The 13,698-nt window shown below is 39.6% G+C and overlaps 1 protein-coding gene across 1 annotated transcript in view; it reads right to left on the minus strand.

Moving 5' to 3' along the window:
- Positions 1-5,328: 5,328 nt before the first annotated feature.
- The window catches only part of STYK1 (serine/threonine/tyrosine kinase 1), a 43,035-nt gene continuing 34,665 nt past the window's right edge, over positions 5,329-13,698 (minus strand). Inside the window, exons 6-10 of the mRNA XM_056115931.1 lie at positions 13,432-13,515; positions 10,936-11,144; positions 9,250-9,290; positions 8,481-8,577; positions 5,329-5,620 (exon numbers count right to left, since the gene is read on the minus strand). Coding sequence (XP_055971906.1) covers positions 5,416-5,620; positions 8,481-8,577; positions 9,250-9,290; positions 10,936-11,144; positions 13,432-13,515 — 636 coding nt within the window. The 3' untranslated portion in view covers positions 5,329-5,415. The remainder of the gene's footprint in view (positions 5,621-8,480; positions 8,578-9,249; positions 9,291-10,935; positions 11,145-13,431; positions 13,516-13,698) is intronic.

The following is a 13,698-nucleotide window of genomic DNA, read 5'->3' on the forward strand; positions in this document are numbered from 1 at the left end:
TTTATATTAGCAACTGTATAACTTAGAAATTTGTGTTAATATTTGTTTAACCTTAGTCCCTATTATAGACAGCCATATGAGCAGTATGTAAGAAACATGAAGCTCCCTTACCACCAGCTGAGGAAACATTCCTGTTTGCTAGCATGAGACGTTTCCTAGGATGTGGGACTTTTGAACCTAGAAAGTCGCCAACAAACTGGAATGAGATAGACACTAAAAAGAATAACCTACAAAAATATAACCCCATTAGTCCATAATATGTCTAAAAATATAGGCAACAGATTATTTGTTTGTTGTAAGGATACCCCATTTAATGTCTTTACATCCTTAAATGTCTCATTTCTTCTTTCAGATTTGGGGTACATATGACAGTTTCATCTTGCTTATGTAAAAAGACATGAAAGTAACAGAACTGTGACTGTATAGTTTATGGAATGCAGTGTTCAGATCTTTACCTGTGGGCCTGTTAACTATATAAAGATTTCTAAGCTGAAGATTAATCCTCTTGGGGACGGGAACAATGTATGGTGGGAGGATGTTTGCCTTGCACATGGCCAGTCTGGGTTCAATCTGCGACATCCCTTATAGTTCCCCTGAGCACTGCCAGTGTAGAGCCAGGAGTAACCCTTGAGCATTCCCAAGTGTGACCCCCCCCAAAAGAAATTAGTCCTCTCCCAGTCTGTTTTTCATATGAAATATCAAAATATTTCTTACTTAATCCTTCATCTATTTTGCACCCCTGAAATGTCAAATTGGGCATTTTATCACTTTATACCCAAGTGATAAAACATTTGTGTCTTGAAGTCTTCTAACCAAGAGGTGTGGAAATGTTCTGAATGGCTACTGAGCACCTTAAGCGTTGCTGATACAACAGAAGAACTGACTTTTGTTTCCATGAAAAAATAATGTTTTATGTTGAATAGAGATGTTAAGTTGAATGGAGAGGTTATGTTAAAAAGAATCTTCTTGTAGGCCTTTACTTGGGCTGGAAATAACGTAAATATTATTATGAAAGCACTAAAAATGTCCCTCTCCATTACTGTAAGTTGCAGATTAGGGCACATTTATTGGTATGACCACAATTTATTTATAAAGATAAGCCTTTCAGCAGTTTAAATAAGTGAAGCCAAATAAAGAACTCATTCTACTTTTGCTAATGCAAAACACCTCCTTTGTGAAACATAAAAGAAATAACCATTTTAGGAGGCTGGAGTAATAGTACAGAGGGTAGGGCATTTGCCTCGCACACGGCTGACCTGGGTTCTATTCCCAGCATCCCGTATGGTCCCCCGAACACCACCAGGAGTAATTCCTGAGTGCAGAGCCAGGATAACCCCTGAGCATAGCCGGGTGTGACCCAAAAGAGCAAAAACAAATAAATAAAAGAAAAAAGAAATAACCATTTTATTCCAAATTACAGCCAAAATTATGACTTAAGAGTTTTACTCAAATGCACAATATCCGTTTAGTGGGAAAATAACTTTTGACTGAAGTTTTGTAAAGATTATTGCTTTCATCTTTCTGTTTATGAATTGAGCTACAGGGTTGTGCTCAGACATGATCTTTCTTAGAGTTGTGAGGGGTTTTGGAATGTTCTGCTATTTTTTCTCACATCTACAGTTTTTTCTTCTTTTGATCTCTTGTGCCTTTCCTGTCCTCACACCTCTTTTTGCCTTTTGCTTTCCTGTTTTAAAATCATCAAATATTCCTACTTCCTACTTAGAGCATATTTTCAAAAATATATTCTTAACTTCTCTGATGAATACTAGAGAAAATACTTTTTGTTTCATCTTTAAAGTAGTATTTGAATAATTTCGAGTTTACATTTACCTAATAAAAACTCAGGAGCAATTAATTACATTAAACGGGTCAGACTAATGAATCAAAAACATATCTATATTATAAAACATCAAAGGTAATTTAAATTTGTAATTTATTTTATTCACCCACTATTTTCTTCTTTAGACTTCTTTGTGGAATTTTAGCTGTGTATATGTTTTGTTTTGTTTTTCCTCCTTCTTTTATTGAATCACTGTGAGGTACACAGTTTCAAAGTACGTCATGATTGAAACTGTATCCAACACCCATTCCTTCACCAATGTGCATTTCCCACCACTATTTTCTTCCATGGACTCTGGAATTTTAGCTATGTATATATTTTTTAATTACCAGTGCACTTATATTTTTAATAAACGTCACCGATATGCAGAAACACCAAAATATTTATACATTTGTTCCTCAAATATTTTCCTTTAGAAGATATATTCCTTGAGCATACATTCATGTAGGGAGCTATGGCTAGACATATTATAATATGATGATATATTTTATTCCATGTTCAAACTGGTCATCTTAACAACACGTAAACAGTCACCTAGACTGTGCAAAATAAACTATCTTCCCACTCTTACACTGTATTTACACATACTTACTTATGTGAGTTATGGTAAGGCAAGAAAACTAATAAAAACCATTACAGCAAAGTAAGATTAAGATTATATTCACTTGCTTACATTTCACTCTATAAGCTTGAAAATAGTGAGAAATTTTTAAGTATTCCATTCTAAAGTTTAGTATTCCATTCTAATAGTATTGCATTCTAAATCTACTCGAACCCAACTAGTGCTGTGTGTCAGCATTATTTGAGAACCCTAGTTCATACTATTCTCAAGCCGCACTGGCAAGTTTCAGGCAGACACTGTATCCAGGTACGTTTGCTCAGTTTGTAACTGCATTGGAACCTTTTGTTTAACAAAAGCACAGATTGGAAAAATTTGATTGCGGAAGAGATCAAAGCATTAAATTAGACCTACCTTGGATTAAGTTGATAAAATAGTAAGTTTGTTCTCATTTCCATTTATTAGTTTTGAAATACCTGATTTCCTTGATAGATTAGAATCTAGAAATATTTGAGAAAAGCTTGGCAACATCCAAGAAAGACCCAGTTCCCTAATCAACGACTGCACCATTTTCTTTATCCAGAAAAATAAATAAAATGATGGATAAAAAATTTATGTTGTGGTTGTTTTATGTGTGGTATAGGTGTTACTACATTCACAATCAAAAGATCGTTCTCATATGAGGGATCCAAAGAATCTTCGTAAAGAAACAGGGCCTGAGTGATAGTACAGTGGGGAGGGCGTTTGCCTTGCATGCAGCTGATCTGGGTTCAATCCCCAGCATCCAATATGATCCCCCAATCAATACCAGAAGTAATCTGAGTGCAGAGCCAAGAGTAACCCTTGAGCATTACCAGGTGTGATCCCAAAAGTAAAAAATATATATATGTATATATATATATATTAAAGGAACAACTAAAGGTCAAAGACATCAGAACTGGAATTTCATCTACAGAACTGAGCTCATTTAGGTGGGTGGGATAGTGGAAGGGGTCCTTGGGACAGAGAAGGGGGAAATCTGGGACTCTGGTGCTGAGTGTGGTATTGGGATGATGTATGTGCAGAAGTTTCATTTGCAGTAAAAATCACAGTAACCAATGAAAACTGTAAACAATCAATAGTAACTACTTACTTCTTCCCCTACTACTAAATACAAAGGTACAGCCTGAAAAAGCAGTGTTTCTCATTGTGTGCCAGCTCCCTCTCAACTCAGTTCCTCCCTTACTCTTGCATGCTTGCAGTTCCTCAAACTGCTTTCTTTTGTCTCCGAATTTTCCTTTATAAAGTCTCTTGGAAGGCTCGTATTTTGTAAAATTTTGATCCATCCCTCTGGTTTTCACTTAAATGCCTCCTCCCTCCCACCTTCCCCCCCACTGTCCCTCCTTCCCAGTAGAGGTCCTTATTTGATACTCTCTTCTGTCATCCTATAGGCTTTTCTCTGTACGTTTGAAAAAAATTTGTATTTAATGAAATCCTCCCCTACACAAAGTTCCTTACTTTCTAGACTATAAGCCAAAGCTCCGGGTGGTTTTGGTTTTGAACTGTGCCTAACAGAATATCTGACATATCCAACCTGAACACTCCCATTTTTCCTAATGTTTGAATAAATAAATGTTTTGTAACAGTTTGTGCCAGCCCGCATTCCCTCCCTTCTCCACACAACACTGAGACCCAGTTAAGCTCTGGTTAGTCACTGTGGTCCTCCACAGGGGCCTGAGTCATTTGGTGGGTGACTCATGACTCCATCAGGAGTCTGTTCTGGATGGAGTTTCAATTTTCCAATCCTCTCCTATCGCAGAGAGCTCAGACTAAGCGCTGCTTAAAATCCTAGATCACCATGCTCCACCACATCCTCATCAATATTTTTGATATTTGGGAAACACAGAGGAATTAGTAGTATCAGCCCACACAAAAATGCTGCCTCCCCCAAGTGATAATCACTGTCCCATAGCATCGTCTTTAGGGTGGGCCAGCTTTGCAGTGTCTGCCATATCCAGCTCCCTTCGGGGCTCAGATTTTAAATGAGACACATGAAGCATTCTAGGCCAGAGAGGGGGGAAAACAATCATTTATTGAGCACATACTGAGCTGCATTTGTCAAGTAGTGTACCAGTACTTTCTCATTCAACCCTCACTCCACCCATGAAGTGGGCATCACCCCATTTTACCCATGAGGAATCCCTTTTCTGACCAAGTAGATTGCCACCAGAATTTTTTTTACTGACATTAACTTGCATTTTTTCACTTCTGTCCTCCCTCAGGCTTGAGAGCTGTATACCAGAAAGTCCTGCTTTCACTCAATAAATATTAATTTAATGGGATATTTCAGAGTACCTCAATAAGAATTGGAACGACCCATCCAGTCCAGCTGAGAATCCATCGTCCTCTCCCCCTTGCTAAGCACTCTGGATCATTTTTTATATTTTCTACTTACTCAGCATCCATATTCATCAACCTCACTGACTACAGGCTCAGTCTCCTACTCTGACAAGGATCAGGGAAATTACCTGATGAATAAATAATAATGTTGCATGTTCCTTACCATAAAATGACCCCTCCAACTTCTAGGTAAGACTAGTACCAACAGGGCTGACGCATCTCAGAATTAGATCAACGGAAACCATATTTCTCTTGCTGAGTTTTCCCTCCTAGTTCTCTTCCAGCTCTGAGTGAAGGGACCAGGGCTAAAGAACTTTATATCTTTCCTCCACCATCTCATTGCGTGATGGACCTTATCCACAACAGTCTTTCTTTGTCTTTCTCGCCAGCTCTTTTCCTGCCTTCTTTTTCCCACCATGGGTTGTAATTTCTCTAGATCTTGGACAGCGGGTCATAGCAGGACTCCCAGTATTGGGTATCCAGCATTTTCTAAGGTCACCTGGGAAGTCTGTAGGGAAAGGTCAGGCTCCCTGTCCCACTTCTCTCTTTCTGTGCCACGAGAAAGTCTAGTCTCTGTTCCTGGAAGAATTGATTCCAAGAGTGTCCGGCCCCCGGGAGTGTTAGTCTTTTCTACTGCTCAGAGGACGCTGTAGGTGTAGGAGAGGCTCTCCAGACTGATACCCGCCACCGCTGCGTACAGCTCGGGCACCACCAACTCCGGCACCTGGAGCACAGCCTTGTCATCTGCATTTCGGGCCACTGCTTCTAGGCGCGTGCGGAGCTCTCTAGGAAAGGGTCGGCTGCCCTCACTCCAGCGCCAGCAGGACTTCATGAGACCGTACCTGAAAGGGAAACGAAGAATCGGATTTCCTAGGTGAGACAAAAACCCTGCCTTATTTTCTTCTCATCTTCATCTCTACTTATTCCCAGAGAAGAATGTTCTTTCTCCTCTTTTTAATGCTCAATCATAATATATTATCTTCTCTATGAGGCATTCTTATCATCAGAATGACGCTTTCTCAAACTCTGATCAGCACTACCAGTTTTTTCCACTCGAATGCCAAACAGTCTTTCAGAAGTTAAGTGTTCTCTCTTTGGATGTTACCAACTTGTAGCAAGTTAAGACCACTACAAAACGGTCTATTACTAGTTCAAGCCATTGATTTAACTTATCTATCAGTATACCTGTATAAACAAATTGCACTTAGAATCTCCTGATATAAAGTATACAAAAAGAAATTAAAAGAAAGAATCTTCTTAATCAAGTAACTTTATGGTAGAGAAACCTACGTGCTGGAAATTTACCCTTTTAGTGTTGAGTTTATAAAATCATAGTACTTTGGGCAGGGGGTGGGGGGCAGGGCTCCACACCCGGCAGTGCTCAGGGCTTACTCCTGGTTCTGTGCATAAGAATTATTCCTGGCAGGCTTGGGGGACCATAGGGAAGCTGGGGGTCAAACCCAGATCGGCTGCATGTAGGCAAACTCCCTATTCACTGTGCTATCTCTCTGGCCCCAATAAGCTGTGATTTTAATCAATATATGTATTAATATATTTCTTCTACATTTTCTTATGTAGGAGTATTGCTATTTATTCAACCATTAATTAGGCTGACTGAATCGGGCATGAACTCCACTCTTCTACATTTTAATAAACCACTGTCACTGTCCTCCCATTGTTCATCGATTTGCTCAAGCGGGCCCAGTAACGTCTCCATTGGAGACTTTGTTGTTACTGTGTTTGGCATATCGAATACGTCAAGGGGAGCTTGCCAGGCTCTGCCGTGCGGGCGAGATACTCTCGGTAGCTTGCCGGGCTCTCCGAGAGGGGCGGAGGAATCGAACCCGGCTTGGCCGGGCTGGCTGCGGGCAAGGCAAACGCCCTTCCACTGTGCTATCACTCCAGCCCACATTTTAATAAGTAATCTGACCTATTCTTATGTCCCATAACAATTCCTTTTGATATTTTATTGGTTCTTACATTCTTTACATAACTTTTTTTTTCCTTTATTTTATTTTATTTTTTTTAAAGTTGTAGATTTACAATTTTTTATGCTTTGGTTTCAATTATACAATGATCAGATACCCATCCCTCCACCAGTGCCCATTTTCCACCACCATGGATAATATCCCCCCACCCCCATCCCCCCATCCCCCCCTGCCTCTGTGGCAGGGCAATCCCCTGTGATCTCTCTCTCCTTTTGGGTGTTGTGGTCTGCAAAAGAGGAATTGAGTGGCAAACATGTTCAGTCCATAGTCTACTTTCGACATGCATCTCCCGTCCTGGGAGGATCCTCTAAACATCCTTTATTTGGTGCTCCCTTCTCTATCTGAACTGCCCTTTCCTCTAGGATACCCGGCTGGCCTCTAAGTTATGGAGTAATCCTCCTGGTGCTGATCTCAGCTATTCTTGGGTATTAATCTCATACTTTGTTACTTTATATCCCCCAGATGAATGCAATTTTTCTATGTCTAGCCCTCTCTTTCTGACTCATTTCGCTTAGCATGATACTTTCCATATTGTACCACTTGTATGTAAATTTCATGACTTCATCTTTTCTAAGAGCTACATAGTACTCCATTGTGTAGATGTACCAAAGTTTCTTTAACCAGTCATCTGTTCTTCGGCATTCAGGTTTCTTCTAGTTTCTGGCTATTGTAAAGAGTGCTGCAATGAACAAACAAGTGCAGATGTCACTTCGACTATACATTTTTGCCTCTCTGGGATATATTCCCAGGAGTGGTATTGCTGGGTCAAATGGGAGCTCAATTTCTAATTTTTTGAGAATCGTCCATACTGTTTTCCAGAAGGGCTGAACCAGTGGACATTCCCACCAACAGTGAAGGAGTGTCCCTTTCTCGCCACATCCACGCCAGCATTGGTTGCTTTTGTTCTTTTGAATGTGGGCCAGTCTCTGAGGTGTGAGATGGTATCTCATTGTGGTTTTGATCTGCATCTCCCTGATGATTAATGATGTAGAGCATTTTCTCATGTGCTTTTTTGCCATTCGGATTTCTTCTTTGAGAAAGTTTCTGTTCATTTCATTGCCCCATTTTTGGATGGGGTTGGATGTTTTCTTCTTGTGGAGTTTAACCAGTATTTTGTATATCCTGGATATCAACCCCTTGTCAGAACTTTACATAACTTTTAAGTTTTCTATTTTGTCCCTACATCTGTTCACCAGCTGTCTCCTTCTGCTAAGAGTATTGGCTACTATTTCAATCCTGCTTTCTTCTTATCCCCTTCTTGAGCTTGACTTTTTACAAGCTCAGAGGTAGGAAAGAAATGTGCTTTTAAAGTTAAATAAACACCAGTGTGGATAGCACTCGAGTAATGGATTTTCTGGCAGCTATCCTAGAACAGGTGCTAACAGAAGACTGACATTTAGACAAATAAAGCCCTACTCTATTTGCATTGGACTTGGTCTGCTTCTTCCCTATTTCAGAGCTTCTGGAGGAACTGAACTTCTGTCAAACTTAAGAGTCCTGGTACAATTCTCAATTCTCATGTCTCAATGATGTGTATAAGGAAATATATGTACAAATTTGTAGTTTTTAAAAAAGCAGGTGTGTTTTAATGCCTATGTTCGGCACAAGTGTGTCTGTGAGCACATGAAAGGATGACACTTTGAAAGGAACAGGGTTAATGAAGAGCCAGAAGGGTTTGGCGTGGGAGAAGAGGAGATTTTTAGCAACCACTTACATGGTATTTGTGCAGCTACTGGGTCGCTTCATGATTTTCTGTCTTTGAAGATGCTGTATGATGCTGTTAGGGGGAACTTCAGGGTACGGTGGTGCTCCTGTTGGTATGGGGAAAATGAAAGTAGCAAGAGAAAGTTAGGATCCTCTAGGATGTTACCTATGACAAACACTACTCTCCATCCACATGGGCTAAATGCCTGCAAAAGCAATAAATAAGATAGATTATATACAATAAGAGTTGCTCTCTGATAATGGAGTAAGTATAGACCTTAGAGAATGGGCATGGAGGGGGAACATATTTTGGTAGGGGAAACCCACCAATCACTTGGGAGAATGTTGAGTCTAATGATGGAGAAACAAAATAAAAGAAGAAACAGGATCTGTTCTCCTCTCCCCATTACTGGGAATGTGTTGAAGATCCTCAGTCAAATGGATCAATGAGTCCCAAGGCAACATATTTATGGTTATACAAGATACTCTTGGAATGATTTTTTTGTGTTTTTAAATATCCCTGGGAATTGGCAGGAGGTTGGGGGTGGGGGGGATGAGAGCATCGAAGAAAAGGTGAAAGAGACAGGAAGGCAAGGAGGAAGAGAGGAAAAGGAGGAAGCAGGTTTGGGGAGAAATCACTGCTATTTACAAGGCTCTCTTATATTCCACATCAGCTGGTGCTATCATCAGAGGTTTACAAAAAGCCCCCTCTCAAAGCATCATCCACATAAACAAGCTTCCATATTTGCATAGAGGTACACTCTGGAGATTTTTCTCACCTAGAGTCACCATCTCATAGAGTAGTATTCCAAAGGACCAGCTGTAAAAGAAACAAAGCCATTTACTTCATTCCTATCTCTGCCTTCCCTCTAGAGATCTCACTTAACTATCAGAGGCCTTTAGTAAGAACCCCCTAAAGAAGGCAGTGAAGAATCAAGGATACCAGACAAAAATAGACAAATAGTACCTGATAGTATTTCCGGCCAGTGACTCTTTCAGAATTGAATTTTGTTGAGCCCTGGATTTATGTCTTTTATATTTCACACGAATAGCTGTTATCTCTTATTTACTATGTTATATTTGTTCCTGAGAGCATATTAAACCAAAGTCAAAGAAATCCCCTCATTCTGCTGAAATTCCAGTCTGTTTTTAGCACAAGACTAAGCAAACTTTATCACTTATCTGCTATTGCCTCAGTGGACGTAACTACCCAAACCTAGGAAGTTTTATTAACAGATCAAGCCTCATACATATGTTAAATATGTATTTGCCTAAGCAAATTCTTAAGAAATGCATAGGTATGGAATGAAATGCAGGTGTGAGTGAAACAGCAATGGAAATGCTCAAATTGACTCAGCACATTAACTGATACTCTAAATTTTCTCTTCTGCTCATGTTTATGGCACGTCATTGTGCCTTATCTCTACACGCCTCCCCAAGCAATTGAGTTTTATAGTTTTAGAAGTCAAGTACAATTCTTTATGATTCTATTCATGCTAAACATACATCTGCCATTATGTAATTCATTAAATACTACACAAACTGATTGAACACAAATGCAAAACAAGGTTTTTTCTCTTGTAAAATTAAGTTGGAAATTGTGAAAATATTCTCTAAAAATAAGTCACTGAAAAGAAATTAGCATTAAATTTTGTAGGTGAGACTGCCAAAGAAAAATGGGGAAAATTACAATAAAACTCTGAAAATGTTTAGGCATCATAATTGTTTTCAAGTCTCTCTCTCTCTATTGAGGGGGGCATTTTAAGCTGAAATTCACAATAATTCATATGACTGCTATTTATCCAAGAAACATAATGTGTAAGTTCATGTAGCAGCTCTATACTCATAAGAGAGAATGGCCCTGTTCTGAAAGAATAAGCAATATGCACTTTATGTTTGGAGTTAAATAAGCTATTCACCATGTATATATTTCTACTTATTCTAATAATCTCTGGTTTAACTGAACTCTTGATTACTAGAGCCACCTCCTCCAGATAAAAGGAATTAAACTAGATCAAGTCCTCAGTTACAGGTGTGGATAATCTTTAACATTTTTTCCCCAGGTTGGAGGAACACAGCCTGGACCATTCTTAACAGAGCTGTTAGGGCTGAATTGCATACATCGCATGCAGGAAGCCCAGGTTTGATTCCTGGCTCTATGTGGTCCCCAAGCACCCTGGGTATGTTCCAAAATAAATCTTCAATTATTTTTTTCTCTACTAAAGCTGCACAAAAGTAATACTTCAAAAGACACTTAAAAATAAAAATCATTTGAAAGTATTGCAGTCTAAGAGCCAATATAATCTCTGTCAGATGACATACATTTCTTCTGGAGGTTCAGTCTTGACTTCTGAGTAGAGATAGCACTCATAGATACCATTGACAATATACCAGGTCACAGCCAGGGACTAGGGGACAGCCGGGTCAAGAAGGGTAGAAGTTCAAAGGGTGGGGACAAACCATACATGTCTGCTCTGATCCCAGCTGGTCTCTGCAGGAGCCGTTCTGGAGCGAGCCACTTGAGAGGTACTTTGCGGGTAGGTGGGATGGACCCACGGGCATGAACTTCGTAAGCCAAGCCCAGTCCACAGAGCTTAGCGGTGAGATCACTCTGGATCAGGATATTCCTAGCGGCCACATCCCCGTGAAACAAGTGCTTATCCTGGAGAAATTCCTGTCACCATAGATCAAAAGTGGATCAAGGTCACATACAGACAAGGAGAAGCAGCTCTAGCTATCCTCAAAAAGAGAATTTCAATTTATTTTGCTTTGTTTCATTTTTGTTTGGGGGCCACACTTGGCGATGTTGAGGGGTTCCTCCTGATTCTGTACTCAGGAATTACTCCTGGCAGTGCTCGTGGACTATATGGGATGTTCAGGAATCAAACCCTGGTCAGCCACATGCAAGGCAAGCTATACTGAAGCCCTGGCCTCCAAAAGAGAATTTTTCCTTGCCAAACAATTTTCTCTAATAAGGAAGGAGATTTCTCTTCCAACTCATGATTGTGAATGAGACATTTTTATGTTGTGTTTAGGATGAGAAAAGAATGGAGCAAAGAATCCAAATAAAATTAATTCTAGTTTGGGAAAGTGTTTATCAAGCCCACATTCATATCTAGGTTTGATTTCCTCCCAGACAAGATTCAGCTAGAAATGGGAATGCGAGAAGACTTTGCAAGTTTCAGCAACAGGGAACAAATTTTTTAGTATTGAATGAACAACTTTACATCAAATTTTAGGTAATTTTGTCCATTTTGTCCCAAAAATAATTAAAGAGGTGAGTTTGGAAAGTAACTTTTAGATGAATTTAAGTGATGATCAATAAGGCCCCAGAGTGATAAGAACTAAATGTCCTATTGCGTAGAAATTACATATTTTTCTGATAATTCTCAAACTAGGATAAAAATCCAGCCCGATTTTTATCTGGAGCGCTGGAGTGATAGCACAGTGGTAGGGCGTTTGCCTTGCATGCAGCCAACATGGTCGACCCGAGTTCGATTCCTCCGCCCCTCTCGGAGAGCCTGGCAAGCTACCGAGAGTATGTCGCCCACTCGGCAGAGCCTGGCAAGCTCCCCGTGACGTATTCGATATGCCAGACACAGTAACAACAAAGTCTCCAATGGAGACGTTACTGGGCCCGCTCGAGCAAATCGATGAACAACGGGAGGACCTTTACCTTTACCTTTACCTTTACCTTTACCTTTACCTTTACCTAGGATAAAAATCAGCATTGCCTGAAAGCTTTCTCCTAATTTTCCTGATTGATTTTGTTGTTGTTGTTGTTGTTGTTGTTGGTGGTGGTGGTGGTGGTGGTGGTGGTGGTGTTCTGTTAGTGAGGATATGGAGCCACCTTCAGCAGTGCATTCAAGGGGCAATACAGTGTCAGGGACTAAACCCAGGGCCCAGGCATGCATAATACACACTCTAGCCCCTTGAGTGATCTTCCTAGCTGCTAACTGCATTTTGATCCCTAATACATTTTATATCTCAAGGTGGCAAGACTTATCAAATACTTAAAATAGTAACTTCACTGATCTCTGATTTACAGCAGCAAATGCTGGGCTAATTTTAAGTACAATTATTGAAATAATGTCATAGAAATAGTCACTAAATTTCCTGAGTAATTTTGGTAAAAATTCACTTTTTTCTCTTTAAATCCTGAGTTTTTTTTTATCCTTTAAGTTGATTTAAAATAAGCAACTATCTCTTGATTACCCATTCCCTTCCTTCTTTTTCCTTTGTTCCTTATTGACTCTTTTTTTTTAAAAAAGTAAACATGTTTCCTATCACATTCAGTATCAAAGTAATTCTCCAACGAGTCATGGTCTGAACTAGTTCTTCTTGTTTTTCAGGTATAAAATTGTATGCCTCCTTCTGGTTCTTATAACCTTTCACCAATTCAGTTTCTTTTCCCATATTTCCTCTCAACTTGCTTTTCTTTTTGCCACTTTTACATCAACTATATTAGTATATATGGGGGAAAAATAATCAAGGAAACAAGCATAGAGCTCTTGGTTTTTTATCTTTAACCTTAAGTTGAATTATTTTCTACCTACAATTATTGACGACATAATATAACATTAAAATAATTTCATGATTAGGACTGGAGTGATAGCACAGTGGGTAGGGTGTTTGCCTTGCACGCGGCCGACCCAGGTTCGATTCCCAGCACCCCCTATGGTCCCCTGAGCACCGCCAGGAGTAATTCCTGAGTGCAGAGCCAGGAGTAACCCCTGTGCATTGCCGGGTCCAAAAAGCAAAAATAAATAAATAAATAATTTAATGACTAAGAAACTGACCATTAAAGCTTGAGTTCTGACATGCTTAGAATTAAAATACCACTTAACTTACAGCCTATATTCCTTATACTGTGTGCTCTATTGAGAAATCAAAATATGAGAGACAGGACCTCAAACACCTGAGTAGCAATAAAAGCCCCCCACCATCTGCTGTCATCTTACCAGAGCCAGAAGCACCTGCTTTCCGATGTGATAGACTTGTTTTTCTGTGAGATCATAAAGAAGGCCTTCCATGGTCATTACATCCTAAAGAGAAAGAGGAAGTAGAATTATAACAAAATCACTCAAGCAGGTGGTGGGGGAGGGATAAAGGGTATGAATATTATTAAATGTAAATATTCAAGCTAAGGAAATGAAACAAAAAACATGTACTCGGAGTCAATAAAGACTATTACAACAGATTCCCAGATATGCAGAGAAGTACAATGA

This window comes from Sorex fumeus, unplaced genomic scaffold (genome assembly GCF_029834395.1).
Source record: "Sorex fumeus unplaced genomic scaffold, SorFum_2.1 ptg000003l, whole genome shotgun sequence".
NCBI lineage: Eukaryota > Metazoa > Chordata > Mammalia > Eulipotyphla > Soricidae > Sorex > Sorex fumeus.